This window comes from Oncorhynchus mykiss, chromosome 20 (assembly GCF_057628025.1).
Source record: "Oncorhynchus mykiss isolate SJ-2025 chromosome 20, ASM5762802v1, whole genome shotgun sequence".
NCBI lineage: Eukaryota > Metazoa > Chordata > Actinopteri > Salmoniformes > Salmonidae > Oncorhynchus > Oncorhynchus mykiss.
Genome location: NC_143041.1, coordinates 31,675,222 through 31,695,524, shown reverse-complemented (window position 1 = coordinate 31,695,524; position 20,303 = coordinate 31,675,222). Strand labels below are relative to the sequence as shown.

At 40.8% G+C, this 20,303-nt stretch overlaps 1 protein-coding gene across 7 annotated transcripts in view; it reads right to left on the bottom strand.

The window, feature by feature from the left end:
* Positions 1–11,914: 11,914 nt before the first annotated feature.
* phactr2 (phosphatase and actin regulator 2) overlaps positions 11,915–20,303 on the bottom strand; it is a 57,897-nt gene continuing 49,508 nt past the window's right edge. For 5 of the 7 annotated variants that reach the window (XM_090212903.1, XM_021576315.3, XM_021576317.3 and 2 more), the window contains 4 exons: positions 18,772–18,833; positions 14,833–14,970; positions 14,072–14,148; positions 11,915–13,908 (listed from right to left, as the gene is read on the bottom strand). In XM_090212903.1, the coding sequence (XP_090069029.1) occupies positions 13,893–13,908; positions 14,072–14,148; positions 14,833–14,970; positions 18,772–18,833 (293 nt within the window). In that variant the 3' untranslated portion in view covers positions 11,915–13,892. The remainder of the gene's footprint in view (positions 13,909–14,071; positions 14,149–14,832; positions 14,971–18,771; positions 18,834–20,303) is intronic. The other 2 variants (XM_090212902.1, XM_090212904.1) reach the window with 1 other exon arrangement.

The window sequence follows — 20,303 nt, the reverse complement described above, 5'->3', positions numbered from 1 at the left end:
AAACATACAGTGGGCTCCAAAATTACTGGCACCCCTGACTGGCAATGCACAAACAATACAATAAAATATAAACAATATAATTATAGAGATAAACTCAAAATACCAACATGTGAGAAATACTGTACTTTATTAATGTTTCAATGGAACCAACCAAAATCATTCAATTATTTAATACAAAATCATTTTAATCAAAATCAAGGTTTCATAATTATTGGCACTCCTCATTTAGTACTTAGTGCCACCACCTCTGGTAAGGATAACAGCCTGTTTTTTTCCTGTAATGTTTGACAAGGTTAAGGAACACATTTGGAGAGATTTTGGACCATTCCTCTATATGCAGATCCTTTCAAGATCCTTCACATTCTTGGGTTTGCGCTTATCAACTGCCCTCTTCCACTCAGCCCACAGGTTTTTGATTGGATTGAGGCCTGGCGACAGAGATGGCCATGGCAGAACGTTGATTTTGTTGTCACAGAACCATTTCTGTGTGGATCTTGAGGTATGTTTCGGGTCATTGTCTTGTTGGAAAGACCACCTACGGCCAAGTCCCAGCCTTCTGGCAGAGGCAACCAGATTGTCAGCCAAAATTGCCTGATACTTGGTAGAATTCATTATGCCATCAATCTTAACCAGTGCCCCTGGACCTCTGGAATTAAAACAGCCCCAAAACATCACTGACCCCCTCCATATTTCACTGTATATGAGGTGCTTCTCCTTGTATGCATCTCTGTTTCGACGCCAAACATGCCGATGCTGTATCTGACCAAAACGTTAAATTTGGTCTCATCTGACCAGAGCACCTTCTTCCAGTCATAATTGAAATGATGTTTGGCAAACTCCAAGCGCTTGCGTCTGTGTCTTGGGGTCAGAAAGGGCTTTCTTCTGGCAACCCTTCCAAAGAGCCTGTGGAGGTGGAGGTGGCGTCTGATGGTGCTTTTTGAAACCTGGTGACCCCAAGACGCCACAAAGGCCTGCAATTCTTTCACAGTGATTCTTGGGGATTTTGTTGCTTCTCTCACCATCCTTCTCCCTATCCTGGAGGGCAAAATGCATTTGCCTCCTCTACCCGTGAGGTTTTTAACTGTTCCATATCTTTTGAATTTTCTAATAATTGCCCTGACAGTGCTCAGTGGTATATTCAATCGTTTGTAGCCATTACCAGGTTTATGAAGGTCTACAACCATCTGTCTTTTGTTTTCTTCATGGTGTTGGATGACAGCGGGATATTGCATGTGTGTTACCTCATTTCTATACCCTAGTGAAACAGGAAGTGATGTAATGGCTCAATATAGTTCCTTAAGACTTAGATAAACTTAAATAAGTGGAATTTAATTTGTGGTTTAATTTTGGTAGATGTTATTTACAATAATATTTAAGGGTGCCATTAATTGTGAAACCTTGATTTGGAGGACAATGATTTTTAATTAAATCAATAAATTATTTTGGTTGGTTCCATTGAAACATTAATAAAGTACAGTATTTCTCACATGTTGGTATTTTGTATTTATCTCTATAATTATATTGTTTATATTTGTTTAAGAATTGTTTGTGCATTGCCAGTAATTTTGGAGACCATTGTATGTGGTTTCTACTGACAATTGAGATTAACAAACTATGGCATTAGTGGATGACGAGCGGAGGAGACAATCTGTTATTTCGATTAAGACATTAATGAGCGATCTAGGACAGATGTAGTCAATATAACTATTTGTTCAGCACTTTTGAAATATACAGCGACAGAATTCAGAACATGGGCCGTTCTTACAGATTTTTCCCTGTACACCAAGTCAGAACCGTAGGCTAAATTATGAGGGGGAAAGGGACCAAATTATTAGGGTGAGGCACATGGGCTACTAACAGCTTACTACACTACATAAACTTAGTATTACTTTCTTAGCTACAGTATACATATCTCCTTGGCAAATTACGTCATTTATACAGCAATATACAATACATTTTTGGACTCACTTTGTTGTGCTGTGCTCACTTGAACAGGAAGGTGGCGCGGCAGTCCTCCTTGTAGGCACATTTTGTCATCAAACGTTGTCATAAAAGTCTGGTGTTCTCTGGATTTATGATGTATTCAAGACAACTGGGAACTCGGGCAAAAAAACAAGGTTGATCATAACGTCAGTTATCTTCAGGTTGGAGCTCTAGAGAGAGGCAGAGTTTCCGAGTTGGATGACCGTTCAAAACACATTTTACCAGTCGGAGCTCGTTTTTTCCCCCCAGAGTTCCCAGTTGTCTTGAACTCACTGAAGTCTGCGATTTCCCAGTTCGGAGTTTCCAGTTGTATTGAACGCGGCAGAAGTTATGCTGGATTGACAGCATGACTATTGCCCATGGTGTTGAATGTTTATCCTTTTAAGCTTAGATAAGAGACCCTTAAACCCAGACTTAGACCACACACCCACTCCACTGAATAGCAGGCTAGTGATTTGCTTTGCAATGCTTGCAGTTAGCCACTGATTCCTTCCAAACCACTCATTGTTGAATTTGCGATTTCCAACTTGTGTAAAGTTTATGTCCAATGGCCGATGAGCACCGATACTTTTTTATCTATAATTTCTCTTCATAATATTAAAAAGGATTTGCCAGTAGATTGTTAATGTGATTAATGATGACTGCTTGTCTAGATTGCTAGCTAAGATTTTGAAAGTATGTTGTTGACATGATCAGTCCAATCAAAGCTATGGTAGATATAACGTGATTTGACATCATTTTATCTGTGGACAATGACCTTGAGCCTTCTTGGATGGGCACTTGTAATGTACTAACTCTCTGACAGCATCCAAAGAATTTTCAAACTCTACCTGTAGATTTTGCAGTGACGTAGTCTCCCCATGAGTGACAGAACACTGAGCCAATCACGGCGCAACTAGAGAACATTACCAACCCCTACACTCAGTATTTTCCACCGGCTACCCCACCACCACAGAAAGCACTGAACTAGGATGAAATGCCTATATTTTGGAGCTGCCTTACTCAAGAAGGCAAAAGATAAACCATGTTTGTATGCAGGTTTATTAACTCTGTTTTTTTTTTTACATTGTTTGCAAACTGATATGTGACACATTAATGTCAAAATAACATGCAAAACAGGTGGGGCTCTGCTCAAAACATACGAAGACATGAACTCATTACCTTGATGCTTTCTCTGTTAAATCTAACGACACCCTGCTGTAAATCAAGCAGACTACCACAGATGATCAACATCAATTTGCTAGGGATATTAGATCCATCATCAATCCAGTCACAGCTGTCTTCACCGGTTTAACGAATGAGACACAAATATTCTGGACATTCCTCGCAAACACCTTTTTTTCAGCACTTGGGCTGTTGGTGCTTTTTTATTTACATTTTTTATTTAACCTTTATTTAACTAGGCAAGTCAGATAAGAACAATGCCAAGCGTCATGTCTGGAGGAAACCTGGCACCATCCCTACGATGAAGCATGGTGCCAGCATCATGCTGTGGGGATGTTTTTCAGTGGCAGGGACTGGGAGACTAGTCAGGTTTGAGCAAATTTCAGAGAGATCATTGATTAAAACCTGCTCAGGACCTCAAACACCTTCCAACAGGACAACAACCCTAAGCACATAGCCAAGACAACACAGGAGTGGCTTTGGGACAAGTCTCTGAATGTGCTTGAGTGGCCCAGCCAGAGCCTGGACATCTCTGGAGGGAACTGAAAATAGCTGTGCTGCTATGCTCCCCTCCAACCTAATAGAGCTTGAGAGGATCTGCAGAAAGGAATGGGAGAAACTCCCCAAATACAGGTGTGCCAAGCCTGTAGCGTTTACCAAAGAAAACTCAAGGCTGTAATCACGGCCAAAGGTGCTTCAACAAAGTGCTGAGTAAAGGGTCTGAACATTTATGTTAATGTCATATTTCAGTTAATTTTTAAAATATTTGTTTTGCAAAAATTCTAAGCAGTTTTTTCTTTGTCATTATGGGTTATTGTGTGTAGATTAATGAGGGGGGAAAAACTATTTAAAACATTTTAGAATAAGGCTGTAATGTCACCAAATGCGGAAAAAGTCAATGGGTCTGAATACTTTCCGAATGTACTGTATCAAGTAATGGAATGCAAACACATCACCCCCATATGTATTTGGGCAGTGATGCTAAAATTCAAAATGTGGCTCTATACTCCAGTATTTTGGATTTGAGATCTATGTTTCATATGAGGTGACAGTACAGGATGTCACCTTTTTTAAGGGTATTTTAATACCGTTTAGAAATGAATGTACTTTATGGATCTATTTGTCCGCCCCAGTTGAAGAAGTCATAAGTATTTGGACACATTTTTTGTATTTGGTCCCATATTCCTTATACACAATGACTACATCAAGCTTGTGTGACCCTACAAGCCTGTAGTCATTGTGTGCAAGGAATGTGGGACTAAACTTTTGACTACTTTAATGCACTAAGTGAATTTGTCCAAATACTTATAAGTTCTTTAAAGTGTGGGACTAGATACATAAAGTGCTTTCATTTCTAAATGATGACTAGATGGAGCTCTATTCCACATCAAGTAACTCAGTCAAACAGTAAAATTGAATTTAAAAAAAGATACAACTACACGTTATGGTACAGCGTAGACTGTGAAGAGACATGCACACACACACAGCTTTGCAAACACATGCAATCTACACACACACACAAAAGTTATTTTGCTGTATTATCGATTTTGTATTGTAGATGTGTTATGGTAGAGTAGTAATATAGTAGTGTAATAATGTGTTATGTATTGTTTTAGTGTATTTAATTGTTTATAGACCCCAGGGAAAAGTAGCTGGTGCCTTGTGGCAGCTAATGGGGATCCAGAAAAAAATACAAATACAAAAAAACATGAAAATACCCTCAAATAAATGCTAATATGAAATCTATCAAATCTAAAACGGAGTGCTGTATAGAGCCACACATATATACACTGCTCCAAAAAATAAAGGGAACACTAAAATAACACACCCTAGATATGAATGAATTAAATATTCTTATTAAATACTTTCTTCTTTACATAGTTGAATGTGCTGACAACCAAATCACACAAAAATGATCAATGGAAATCAAAATTATCAACCCATGGAGGTCTGGATTTGGAGTCACACTCAAAATGAAAGTGGAAAAGCACACTACAGGCTGATCCAACTTTGATGTAATGTCCTTAAAACAAGTCAAAATGAGGCTCAGTAGTGTGTGTGGCCTCCACGTGCCTGTATGATCTCCCTACAACGCCTGGGCATGCTCCTGATGAGGTGGCGGATGGTCTCCTGAGGGATCTCCTCCCAGACCTGGACTAATGCATCCTCCAACTCCTGGACAGTCTGTGGTGCAGTCTGCGTTGGTGGATGGAGCGAGACATGATGTCCCAGATGTGCTCAATTGGATTCAGGTCTGGGGAACGGGCGGGCCAGTCCATAGCATCAATGCCTTCCTCTTGCAGGAACTGCTGACACACTCCAGCCACATGAGGCCTAGCATTGTCTTGCATTAGGAGGAACCCAGGGCCAACTGCACCAGCATATGGTCTCACAAGGGGTCTGAGGATCTCATCTCGGTACCTAATGGCAGTCAGGCTACCTCTGGCGAGCACATGGAGGGCTGTGCGGCCCCCCAAAGAAATGCCCACCCCACACCATGACTGACCCACCGACAAACCCGTCATGCTGGAGGATGTTGCAGGCAGCAGAACGTTCTCCACGGCGTCTCCAGACTCTGTCACGTTTGTCACATGTGCTCAGTGTGAACCTGCTTTCATCTGTGAAGAGCACAGGGCGCCAGTGGCGAATTTGCCAATCTTGGTGTTCTCTGGCAAATGTCAAACGTCCTGCACGGTGTTGGGCTGTAAGCACAACCCCCACGTGTGGACGTCGGGCCCTCATACCACCCTCATGGAGTCTGTTTCTGACCGTTTGAGCAGACACATGCACATTTGTGGCCTGCTGGAGGACATTTTGCAGGGCTCTGGCAGTGCTCCTCCTGCTCCTCCTTGCACAAAGGCGGAGGTAGCGGTCCTGCTGCTGGGTTGTTGCCCTCCTACGGCCTCCTCCACGTCTCCTGATGTACTGGCCTGTCTCCTGGTAGCGCCTCCACGCTCTGGACACTACGCTGACAGACACAGCAAACCTTCTTGCCACAGCTCGCATTGATGTGCCATCCTGGATGAGCTGCACTACCTGAGCCACTTGTGTGGGTTGTAGACTCCGTCTCATGCTACCACTAGAGTGAAAGCACCACCAGCATTCAAAAGTGACCAAAACCTCAGCCAGGAAGCATAGGAACTGAGAAGTGGTCTGTGGTCACCACCTGCAGAACCACTCCTTTATTGGGGGTGTCTTGCTAATTGCCTATAATTTCCACCTGTTGTCTATTCCATTTGCACAACAGCATGTGAAATTTATTGTCAATCAGTGTTGCTTCCTAAGTGGACAGTTTGATTTCACAGAAGTGTGATTGACTTGGAGTTACATTGTGTTGTTTAAGTGTTCCCTTACAGCCCTCTACATGCTTTGTAAGTGGGAAAACCTGCAAAATCGACAGTGAATCAAATACTTGTTCTCCCCACTGTATATATATATTATTATTATATTATTATTATTAGTATTATTATTATAAAAATAAAAATACATCTTCACTGTCCAAATATGTATGGAGGGGAGTGTATAATAATAATATATTAATAGAACCTTATTTCATTTATGAGTAGTGGACCTGGACTCATAGTGATGCACAGAGTGGATGTTCATAGATGTAACAGGAAATATACTTTTCAATTGAGTAAAGATGTGTGTGTATTCTTCTACATATTCATCTGTAGTTAAACGCCCACAGAATGGAAGCATTCATTTACACTAATTCACAGTGATGACTCAGATATAACCCTGAGTGATTTGCCTGTGTCTTGTCTCCAGGTCACAAATGTAACATCATGCTGTCTGTAATTATACTGCTGGGTCTTATGTTGACATTGTCAATTAATTGTCTGTTTAAATGGATTGAATGCATTGTATCATGAATGTATCATGAATTTATTCATTTATTTAACCATTCAAACCACATCTGAACCGTATTGTGCTGGCTCAGATATTTACTTTCACATATTTCTTTAGATACAGTGAGCTCCAAAACTATTGGGACCGTGACACGTTTTGTTGTTTTGGCTCTGTATTCCAGCACTTTGGTTTGGAAAAGATACAATGACTATGAGGTTAAAGTGTAGACTGTCAGCTTTAATGTGAAGGTATTTTCATCCACATTGGGTGAACGAGTTGGGACATTGCTTACATCCGCTATGACAGGCTCATTTTCCACCCTCCCTCCCAAAAGCCTGGAAGGGATGAGAACCAAGCCTATGGGTTCGTTGGGTCAACCCCGCATCGCGCGCACACACACACACACACACACACACACACACACACACACACACACACACACACACACACACACACACACACACACACACAAACTGATTATGGACTGCTGAATGTATATATATATTTTTTGCTTTGTTTGCCCTTTTCCATGTCTATCTCTGATATGCTACCCAGGAAAGGCCTGAAAATAGTCTATATTAATATATTTAGCCTTAGAAATAAGATTAATGAAATATATAATTTGCTAACATCAGATAACATTCATATATTAGCCATTTTTTTCATTTGATGATAAAGCAGTAGCAATACAAGGTTATAAAATCTATAGAATAAACGGGAATCTGTATGGGGGAGGTGTGGCTGTATATATTCAGAGCCATATCCCTGTAATGCTTAAAGAACATCGTATGTCAAGTGTTATTGAAGTGTTGTGGTTGCAGGTTCACTTGGCACATCTAAAGCCTTTTCTTTTGGGGTGTTGCTATAGGCACCAAGTGATAAGTCAGTATCTGAATAATATGTGTGAAATGCTTGATAGTGTATGTGATGTAAACCCAGAGGTCTACTTTTTTTGGGGACCTGAATATTGACTGGTTTTCATCAACCTGCCTGTAATCAAGTGCCTGTAATTTGATTCAGGGTAATAACCAACCTACCAGGGTGTTTACAAACATTACAGGAACAAGATCTTGCACATGTATTGATCACTTAGATGGACAGCTACTGTGGATAGTAGCTGACACTATAGCCACTCCTATCTGTCATAATTATCTTTAATCTGAGCCTAGAGGAAAGTCTTTGTCCTCAGGGCTGGAGAGAAGCCAAAGTCATTCCGCTACCCAAGAAGCGGCCTTTACTGGTTCTAACAGCAGACCTATCAGCTTGCTGCCAGCTCTTAGCAAACTGTTGACATTTTTTTCCTCTTGAACAAATACAATGCTATTTCTCTGTCATTAAATTAACAGACTTTCAGCATGCTTATGTTCCTCAATGACATACATGACCGATGATTGCTTGAAAGAAATTGATAAGAAGATTTAGGGAGCTGTACTGTTTGATTTCAGTGCAGCCTTTGATATTATTGACCTGTTGTTGAGAAAACGTATGTGTTAAGGCTTTTCAACCTCTGCCACATCGTGGATTCAGAGCGACACAAGAAGCACTTTAATCCCACTGTATCTCCCTGTTCTCTAAACTCATTAGGAAGTAATAGAAAACATTCAAATGGATAAATCCCAGCTTCACAAAGAGGAACATCCATCTGGGAGAAAAACGGATTGAACACTGCCTTTTGTGAAATATTTATAGATCAATATGGAACACAAACCTAGGCAGTGTACCAGATGGGGAAAGTCATCCTGCTAGTGAAATCACATTTTCCAGGTGCATGACATCTACAAGACAGACTGAGGGCAGATTGAGCAAACGTGTCATCATTTAGTCAGAGCCTTAGCTAGGATGAGCCGCTTCCCTTAACCCGTTCACAGAGGCACTTTCATTACACGCATGCCGCCGAAGCCTCTGCAGATAGCTGGCAGGCTGTTATGGCAGATGAGCTGTGAAAAATTGGGTTATCAATTTATCCTTTAATGTACGTTGGTATCAGTCTGTGACCAATTAAAGTGACGTGCAGTCTGCGAGGAGCACAAAGAGGACATGTGGTTCATTTAGCAACCTTTAAAAAGCATTTACCTGCCACAATACAGTAACTTAAACTTGTATAGTGGTATTTAGTAGGGGAACAATACTTGATTTATCGTGAAAGTCATTTGCAACCTGCTCAGAGCAGTATATCACAACCCTTATAATAGGTTCAACTATCCTAGTCTGAAATGACATTGCTACCAACAACATATATTAATATTCAAGTATTTTGATTTTAATTTCTCCTTAAAATATGTATTTTTCCATTTGATTCATTTCGCTTCATTGCAGTCGTTCACTAAATTAAAAGGTCCATTGGAAAGCACAGAAATTATTTTCATGGCAGTCCTGAGGGATTTGTCATACATTGGTGTGTACACTGATTGTCCAAAACATTAGGAACACCTGCTCTTTCCGTGACATAGACTGACCATGTGAAAGCTATAATCCCTTATTGATATAATTTGTTAAATCCAATTCAAATCAGTGTAGATGAAGGGGAGGAGACAGGTTCAAGGATTTTTAACCCTTGAGAGAATTGAAACATGGATGTATCGCCTAGCTTCATCAACTTCAATTAGAGTGGGCCGCATTGCATTTGTATAACTATTAGTCAACGTATGTGGACTGTATACCAGAAAATCCGGAATACTCCAACCAGGATTTCTGTAAAACCTGAGTAGCTACACTGTGTTCCAGATATGATTAGAAGAGCGTTAAATGACCACGAAACACTAAACAACGTCAAGGTCAATGCATAGTCTAGGTCTAGGAAGTAAATTAAAACTTTCTATAGTTGTGTAATAATTCTTACAATACATCAAATTATCAAGCCAGGACACCATTTTTTAAAGTATTTCATTTCACTTGATCTCTACCCGAACAAATTGCGGACATTTCAGGAGCAGGGGAGTAAACAAGACGCGAGAAAAACACTGTAAATATCGTTTAAATCCGCTATTACAGGCCTGGCGCTACGCTGTTTTGATCAAAACAGATTTGATAGGAGACTTAGTAGAAAATAGTTTAAATAGTTCAAGGTGAGGGTGTACAATGTGGAAGTGGCGCCTCGGACAATAAAGGCTATTAAGTGGTTTTGATCAAAAAATATTTGATGGGAGAGTTATTAGAAAGAGTTTCACTCTTTCAAGGTGAGGGTGTACAATATGAATGTTCTGTCCCTTACTGGCTAGACTGCTCCATTGATTACAGCATACTTACTCATCAGTATGACATCATCCCACACAAAGGGGCAACTTTCTCTCTATTTTTTTTTACCTTTAATAACTAGGCAATTTGATGCTTAAAGATGTCAATAACTAGTCTGCCACTGCCAAGTCTGCCTTTTCAAAGGACGAGATCCCCAAAATATACTCATCACTTGCCCTGTTTATACCTAGTTCTTACATGTGTCCTTCATCCAGATATTGTGCTAATCATGTCAGTTTACACTTATAAGATCCGATCACAATAAGTATTTTAAATTGTCTACACCTGTCTAAATATACGGGCACAATCAGAATGTAGACAAGATTAGGACAAAGGACACATGTTAGCACCAGGTATAAACAGGGCTAGTGACTGATCAATCTACCTTAGCCGCCCCATTATTTTCCTACCTTCAAGCCCTACCCCCTTCTTTTTGTTTCATGTTTCTTCCTGTTGTTAGTCTGGCATTGTTTAAGTTTCTACAATTGTAAAGAGCTATATAAGTCCCATGTATTATTATTACTACTATTGGCTCTTCCCATTGTAGGCATGCCGCAAAGGAGGGCACAATTTGGAAACAGCCAATAGAAGCAACGTTGGCAGATTTGAAATCGAGCGAGCTTGTTTTGCAAGGCCCAGTCCCTTGGCTGTTGCCCGGGTGGGCGGAGTTAGCACTTCAGATTAACAAACGTTAATAGCCATTTGAATCAGAGACAAATGGAAGTGTCATGGTGCTGTCTGTGAAATAAGTCTTGCTTTTTTGATCTGTCTGACAATTAGTCCTGTCGTGTTTTAGTTAGTGACCCACATTTGCCGCCCCCGACTCTACAGCAATTGATTGCAACAGCAAACTCTGCCTTTGGTTACATGGTTCGGTGTCCCCCGGCTGTGCAAAACAAGCTCACACATTCCGTTGTTGTTCATGGCTGTAAACATGAAGTCGCCTCACTGTATACCGATGTCATGTCATATTGCTGAGCCTGTGAAACCAATTGCCAATGTCACAAATATGTGCACAAATGTAAGTAGGAGGTTGGTGGCACCACAAGGTAATGACGGGAGCGAAATCAGGAATGGTATCAAGTACATCAAACACATGGTTTTTAGGTGTTTGATGCCATTCCATTCCCTCCGTTCCTGCCATTATTATGAGCCGTTCTCCCCTCAGCAGCCTCCACTGACAAGCAATGTCGGTTTGACTGCAACTCCTACATTAACCTACACACTGAAACCAATAAACCCCCATCCATGTGAGTTGTGTTGACGTAACCCAACGGAAAGTGATACAAATTGACATGCTACATCGGTCTTACTTCTAGTAAAATGTTAAATGTCTTAAGCAACTTTTAAACCATCTGTGTGAGTTTAGCAGGTGTCAAACAAACGGCTCAAAAGTAACCCATTCCACTCCAATAGACATTCACATAAAGTATCTTCCACACACATATTAGCTACATACATTTCCAGCACAGAGATACACTGCTTCAAAATATGACAAAGAATAGTACTTGAGAGACGTGTGGTCTTTGGTCAAGTGTGCAGTCCTGCCTGTGAGTTTGACCCTTCTAAGAGACTGAACTTTTTACTTTTGGCACTTGATGCTGCCTAGATCCACAGAGGTGCTTTGGACTATCCCTTCTCAACTGGAATCAATGGCCAAGGACCAGACAGACAGACAATATGCCACTGAGAACGAGTGCACCCCCTCCTGCTCAGCTTTTAATTGACCCACTCAATGGCTTCACAGTTGACTGCACGGCGGGCTCAGGCCAGGCAGACACATTACTTTCCACTGCACAGATGATTTTCAACACAAAACACACTTCGAAAACATTTGGATCCTGGCCACTTTAAAGCCATTGTGCACAATGATCACAGAAGCAGTACGAAAAAAAAGGAATCTCATACAAACCAACACACAATGACGGTGAGACATTCAGTGTGTATTTTCATCAATATACATGACATCCTAATGGATGTCTAAGTCAACATGTGACACCAATTCAGTGGCCATGGGGTCACTTTCAGTCTATGTAGCTAATACTGAAGGGTTATGGCATCTTCCTCCTGAGCATACACCGTTGATGTTTCGCAGAAATGGTATCTAGTTATGTGATCAACAACTGAAAAATAAAGACATTTAGAGGCATATGATGCACGTATAGACCTATATGCATGATAAATATGGGAGTGACAATAACTGCATATACATTACTATTATGTACATGACATAATTCAAAGATACAGTACTCACATATGAACAGCACATAGCGCCATCAATCGAGATTGGGGTGGGTTTAAAAATAAACTACGAAAATTGTCCTCTTCATCACATCAATGTAAAAATCTATCAGGTAATTGGCAGTAAAGTTGTGATCATGCATCAGATATACATTTTCTTACAGAAAATCTATAGAATGAGAAAGAAATGGACATGAATACTGTGGTTCTCCTCCAATATTCTACACCTGCCCTTAGCAGTCTGAAATTAATATACATTCTGATGGATTGGTGTACCTGATCACAGAAATGTAAAAGAAATGCTTTACAAAATACATTTTGGACATTTTATGACCAGGAATAAAGCTCCTGATGGATTTATCTCAGTCTGTAAAATGCTAACATTTACCACATCCTTTCAAACTACACAGACCATCCATTACGAACAGCTCAACCAATCAAAAGCAGACCAATTTTGTCTGAACTTGTTCTAAATTTGGAAACTCACTGGATGACTTGCAGACAGAGGGGTATTTGCAAAGGATCGCCTACACCAATCAAAAGGGTCCACTCTGCTCTGTCCTCATAAAGATATGCTCAATAATGGTAACTTACAGTTCCAAAAAGCATGACACATATAGTAATGATACATAATGCTTAGTTTCTAGGCACAATTCATGTAGTCCCAGCCACTTTAAGATCAGCATGAACAATCACCTCTTAAAACAAGACCTAAAACACCTTTATTTCCACCATCAAAAGCACATGGCAGTAAAAGTGACCATTCTTCCTTCAACACTCCTTTCCATGCACTTACATTACGTTAAGCTTATGAATATGTGTTTCATTTTTTTATTTGTTTATATTTTTCATTGCACTGTAGAGGAAGCTCGCAAGTAAGCATTTAATTGCACCGTTTAAGCTGAATTGATTTGATTACCGTTACCCTTGGCTGGACTTGCCTAACCTACAACATCGCCATAGTTGCAAAACCATTTCCCTTCCACAGGGACTTGGTCAAAGTTTGTTAGGGGGCGTTAGGGGAAGCCAACAGGTACAGTATGTGGGTAATTCAATCAGCGCTGTGTTACAAAGTGCAACAGTTTTGTTTCTTCATGGTGTGCAAAGACGGTGAATGGGCATGGGCTCGGCCCATTCACATTCTCTGGATGGATATTGGTCTCTCTCTCTCTCTCTGTATCTTTCCACACAACACTAAAGCTCAGTCTGGTCTGTGTAACCAGGTGTGGCCCAATGTCATTGATCTCTAAGGCTGGAGACAAGTTTGCCCCAGGGGACATTGTCCATGTGTCCGTGCCTAGGGGCATCTAGGCTCCAGGCTTCGGTGAAGCCCACAGCGGGACACAGGGCAGCTGGAAGAAAGAGCCCTCAGGCAGGGCCGGCAGCTGACCAGGACCCCCATTGAAGAAATAGACACCTCAGGGTCGATGGAACCTGCCAAGGCACAGGGAAAACAGATGCTGTTCAGAACGGCAGTCTACCTATTATAGTAGACTGCATACTAGGACTAAATCAATCAGCAGTTTATTATCTTGTATGACTCATAACATAATGTAGTATAATGGCTGGGGGTCAATAAGGTCAAAGTTGTCATTACCTGGTGAATTGCTTGCTCTCTTCATGAACTTCCATCTCTTTGCTTTTGAACTCATTCAGTTCTTTACGGATAGCAGCCTGAGGGAATATAAACATTCAAGATCAAAGTCTTCATTTACAAAGAAGAAAAAAAAAAAAGAAAAGTCAGAACTTCAATACTTTCAGACAGGTAAACATGTTTCATATAACTGAAGATTAAAGATGCAATATGCAGAAATCGCTCCACCATTTCCTGGTTGCTAAAATTAGAATAATTTGCCTAACTTCAGCTTGTGACAAAACAAGAAATGCATAGTGTAGAGAATCATTGTACCATCTAAACCACTGTGAAATATATTTTCAATAACCCAAAATATTGTATTTTCAGCTGTTTGAAGCTAGTGTACAAAACTGAAAGTTAAAGGTGCAAAATCAAAACTTAAGAATGGGAAACATAGAAATAGTGCACATAGAACATCACTTTCAATGAGAATGACATATCTATAACTCACACTTCTATGTGAATTTGGTCAGGTTGCCCAAAAAGTTACATATTGCCGCTTTAAATGATAAATCTTTATTATTGTTTGTGAGTAATGTATTTACTGTATGGTTCAGTTGCTGGCCAGTATGTGGTATGCATGAGGAATACAATTCTAACAAATGTTTTTTAATGACACCTTTTTATAACCTGTCTTATTCCAAGTATTTCATCACATTATGAATGTCATGTATTTTAGGTTCTCTTGCAATAAAATCATACAGTAGGAGTCTGGGACCCACTTTGTCAGCTGGAGTGAGCCTGGTCCAGGGTTTGTCTGCACGCCGGTCATAGTCCTTAGCATCTGTGCACTCCACATACTCATTGAAGCGCAGAATCCGCCGAGCCACCAGCTCTGCTACTGTGGGCCTCACACTCAGCTACACACACGCACAAGTAACCAGTGATTGACAACTGTAAATTGGGACTTGTAGATAAAACATTTGGGGCCTGTGAGAAGATGGGTTGAGAGTTGTGGGAAAAGTTGAACTCCTTCAATGGTGCCATACAGTGTTGGAACTAGACTCCGGTTCTCAATATAGCTGAGGTCAAGCCTCGTTGGCCTAACACTGGCCAATCCCCTCTTCCCTCCCTACCACCACTGGGGTTGAGCAATCTGGGGAATTTCAAGCCTGATGCTACACTTTGAGGCATGCTGCTCACACGGAGTTGGAATGCCCTACCGTATGCACTGTGGCAACTGAGTCATACGATTACTGAATTTAATTTTTTTTACACATTTGTACAATTTTTTGTAAAAAAAAAAAAGTAAACTAACTGACAAGGAACAAATGAGTTAGACATGTGTTTGGTAATTCAGAAATCAAGACGTTGTTTGGTAATTCATTATATTGAGTTCAGTCCATATATTCAGTCTACATGAGTTTGACATGTGTTTGGTTCCAGTTATTTCAGTTCCAACTGTGTCCACCAGATGGATCTGTGTACCAAATATACAGTGCATTCAGAAAGTACTCACTCATTGACTTTTTCCACATTTTGTTACATTACAGCCTTGTTCTACAATTGATTAATTCATTCCCCCACCAATCTACACACAATACCTTATAATGACAAAGTGAAAACATGTTTTTAGAAATGTTTGCACATTTATAAAAACTAATAAACAGAAATACCTTACTTTCAAAAATATTCAGACCCTTTGCTCTGCGACTCGAAATTGAGCTCAGGTGCATCCTGTTTCCATTGATCATCCTTGAGATGTGGTAAATTCAATTGATTGGACATAATTTAGAAAGGCACACACCTGTCAACAGTTGAAGTTGGAAGTTTACAGACATTAAAACTCGTTTTTCAACCACTCCACAAATTTCTTGTTAACAAACTATAGTTTTGGCAAGTCGGTTAGGACATCTACTTTGTGTATGACAAGTAGTTTTTCCAACAATTGTTTATAGACAGATTATTTCACTGTATCACAATTCCAGTGGGTCAGAAGTTAACATACACTAAGTTGACTGTGCCTTTAAAACAGCTTGGTAAATTCCAGAGAATGATGTCATGGCTTTAGAAGCTTCTGATAGGCTAATTGGCATCATTTGAGTGAATTGGAGGTGTACTTGTGGATGTACTTCAAGGCCTACCTTCAAACTCAGTGCCTCTTTGCTTGACATCATGGGGAAATCAAAAAGAAATCAGCTAAGACCTCAGAAAAAAAAACTGTAGACCTCCACAAATCGGGTTCATCTTTGGGAGCAATTTACAAACGCCTGAAGTTACCACGTTCATCTGTACAAACAACAGTACGCAAGTATAAACACCATGGGACCACGCAGCCATCATACAGCTCAGGAAGGAGACGCGTTCTGTCTCCAAGAGATGAACGTACTTTGGTGTGAAAAGTGAAAATCAATCCCAGAACAGCAGCAACGGACCTTGTGAAGATGCTGGAGGAAACCGGTACAAAAGTATCTATATCCACAGTGAAAGAGTCCTATATCGACATAACCTGAAAGGCCGCTCAGCATGGAAGAAGCCACTGCTCCAAAACTGACATAAAAAAGCCAGACTACGGTTTGCAACTGCACATGGGGACAAAGATGGTACTTTTTGGAAAAATGTCCTCCTGTCTGATGAAACAAAAATATAACTATTTGGCCTTAATGACCATCGTTATGTTTGGAGGAAAAAGGGGGAGGCTTGCAAGCCGAAGAACATCATCTCAACTGTGAAGCACAGGGGTGGCAGCATCATGTTGTGGGGGTGCTTTGCTGCAGGAGGGACTGGTGCACTTCACAAAATAGAAAATTATGTGGATATATTAAAGCAACATCTCAAGACATCAGTCAGGAAGTTAAAGCTTGGTAGCAAATGGGTCTTCCAAATGGACAATGACCCCAAGCATACTTCCAAAGGCAAAATGGCTTAAGGACAACAAAGTCAAGGTATTGGAGTGGCCATCACAAAGCCTATAGACAATTTGTGAGCAGAACTGAAAAAGCATGTGCGAGCAAGAAGGCCTACAAACCTGACTCAGTTACACCAGCTCTGTCAGGAGGAATGGGCCAAAATTCACCCAACTTATTGTGGGAAGCTTGTGGAAGGCTACCTGAAAAGTTTGACTCAAGTTAAAGGCAATGCTACCAAATACTAATTGAGTGTGTGTAAACTTCTGACCCACTGGGAATGTGATGAAATAAATAAATGCTGACATAAATCATTCTCTCTACTATTATTCTGACATTTCACATTCTTAAAATAAAGTGGTGATCCTAACTGACCTAAGACAGAGAATTTTTACTAGGATTAAAATGTCAGGAATTGTGAAAAACTGAGTTCAAATGTATTTGGCTATGGTGTATGTAATCTTCCGACTTCAACTGTGTATAAAAGGTCCCACAGTTGGCAGTTCATGTCAAAGCAAAAACCAAGCCATGAGGTTGAAGGAATTGTCTGTAGAGCTCCGAGACAGGATTGTGTCGAAGCACAGATCTGGGGAAGGGTACCAAAACAATTGGGTCCCCAAGAACACAATGGCGTCCATAATTCGTAAATGGAAGAAGTTTGCCACCAACAAGACTCTTCCTAGAGCTGGCCGCCCGGCCAAACTGAGCAATCGGAGGAGAAGAGCCTTGGTCAGGGAGTTGACCAAGAACCCAATGGTCACTCTGACATTGCTTCAGAGTTCCTCTGTGAAGATTAGAGAATCTTCCAGAAGGACAACCATCTCTGCAGCACTCTACCAATCAGGCCTTTATGGTAGTGTGGCCAAGCGGAAGCCACTCCTCAGTAAAAAGTGCATGACTGCCCGCTTGGAGTTTGCCAAAAGTCACCTAAAGACTCTCAGACCATGAGAAACAAGATTCTCTAGTTTGATGAAACCAAGATTGAACTCTTTGGCCTGAATGCCAAGTGTCATGCCTGGAGGAGACCTAGAACCATCCCTACGGTGAAGCATGGTGGTGGCAGCATCATGCTGTGGGGATGTTTTTCAGCGGCAGGGACTAGGAGACTAGTCAGGATAGATGGAAAGATTAACGGAGCAAAGTACAGAGAGACCCTTGATGAAAACCTGCTCCAGAGTGCTCAGGACCTCAGACATGGGCCAAGGTTCACCTTCCAACAGGACAACGACCCTAAGCACACAGCCAAGACAACGCAGGAGTGGCTTCGGGACAAGTCTCTGAATGTCCTTGAGTGGCTCAGCCAGAGCCCGAACATCTCTGGAGAGACCTGAAAATAGCTGTGCAGCGCCACTCCCCATCCAACCTGACAGAGCTTGAGAGGATCTGCAGTGAAGAATGGGAGAATCTCCCCAAATACAGGTGTGCTAAGCTTGTAGCGTCATACCCATGAAGACTCGAGGCTGTAATCGCTGCCAAAGGTGCTTCAAAAAAGTACTGAGTAAAGGGTCTGAATACTTTTGTAAATGTGACATTTCATTATTATTATTTATTAATGTGCAAAAATGTCAAACATTGTTGTCTTTGTCATTATGGGTTATTGTTTGTAGATTGATGAGGAGCAAAAAAAATCAATTTAATACATTTTAGAATAAGGCTGTAACGTAACAAAATGAGGGGAAAAAAATCAATGGGCCTGAATACTTTCCGAATGCACTTTATCAACACGAGTCATTACATGAATTTTATGTCTAATGAGATGCAGACATTTAGCAAGCCTAGTACTGGCGTGCCTAAATAAAGTATAAATGACAGTACCTTTCGGGAGAGTCTCCTTTTAATCTCTTGTATGGCTTCATGTTTATCAGCTTCATTAGTCTCTGCAGTGAAATGAAAAAGAAGTTGTAAGTAGGCTAAGGTGGTACTTCACTGCCCAATATAGTGATTATTAATTAAGCAATGTGGTTAATGGAAAGTCTGGAAATGATACAGTGCTTATCTTTCCCATTGATTTTGGAACGTGCCATATGGCTGCATCTAAAAAACAGATGGCCTGGAACATGGACTTATCTCAACAGTCTGCTTTTTAGGTCTGAAAACATCTGACAAACTTTGATTTGGTGTCGTATTTTCTTAACCATACATAGAGTCAACTCTTTAAACCAGAGCACAGTGTAGACCTGTGTTATATTCTTCAACAGGTAGTTGTTGAGTGTGTGACAGATGTGCATAGAGTCCCTGGGAGGCATGCAACCTTTGCCATCTGCTTTCAATAAGGCAACAGTCAGTTAACTGCCCTCTCCCTCTTGGCCTCATGCATTATGATTCCACCACAAAGATCTCATAAATAATGCAGTAAACACCCCAGCAAGATTACAACAACAAAATGGCCCCTTCTTTCACTGCTTCCTGTTTAATAGACAGGAAGTCTCCACGTGAGCATTGACTGTATTTCAGGAACATGTTTTAAGCCTGTTGATCAAAATGGTAGCCCTTAGATTTTTCTGTAAAGTGTGTTCCGATGCACTTTAGATTAAGTTTGATTTGCTTAGAACAAAGTTAGCTTCTAGGAGATGAGCTTCTAGAGAATGACCAGGTAAACATAAATAACACATTCCTATTGACTTTTATCCTGACCTTCTCTGACCCAAAAATGTAAAACATTGTCTGGCACGATAAGAGCTCAAGATGTTATCCTCTTAAAAATGTTAATGTTCACTGGTCATGCTCAATCTAGTGTAATGTGTTTCACAAAATTGATTTACTAACCAATAAACTGGGCAAGTAGCTGAGCCATCAGTCAATAACTGGCCTCCCCCCACATCAATGCACCATTAGACCTTGATGCACAGCAGTCCAAGCCAGGAGAACAACTTCACCTTTGTCTTGGATTCCAGCGGGGCTAATTTATTCACATACACCGTCTCCTTATGAAAACGTAACTGGTCTAGCATCAACCTTTGACTGAATGGGATAAAGTCATCAGCTGTTTAGGTCATGTGGAACTGAACTATCTACACTGAACAAAAATAAACGCAACATATAAAGTGTTGGTCTCTGCCAAGATAATCCAAGAATCTGATTAAACAGCATGATCATGACACCGGTGCACCTTGTGCTGGGGACAATAAAAGGCCACTCTAAAATATGCACCTTTGTCACACTACACAATGCCACAGATGTCTCAAGTTTTGAAGGAGTGTGCAATTTGCATGCTGACTGCAGGAATGTCCACCAGAGCTGTTGCCAGATAATTGAATGTTAATTTCTCTACCATAAGCTGCCTCCAACATTGTTTTATAGAATCGCAGACCACGTATGGCGTCTTGTAGGCGAGTGGTTTGCTAATG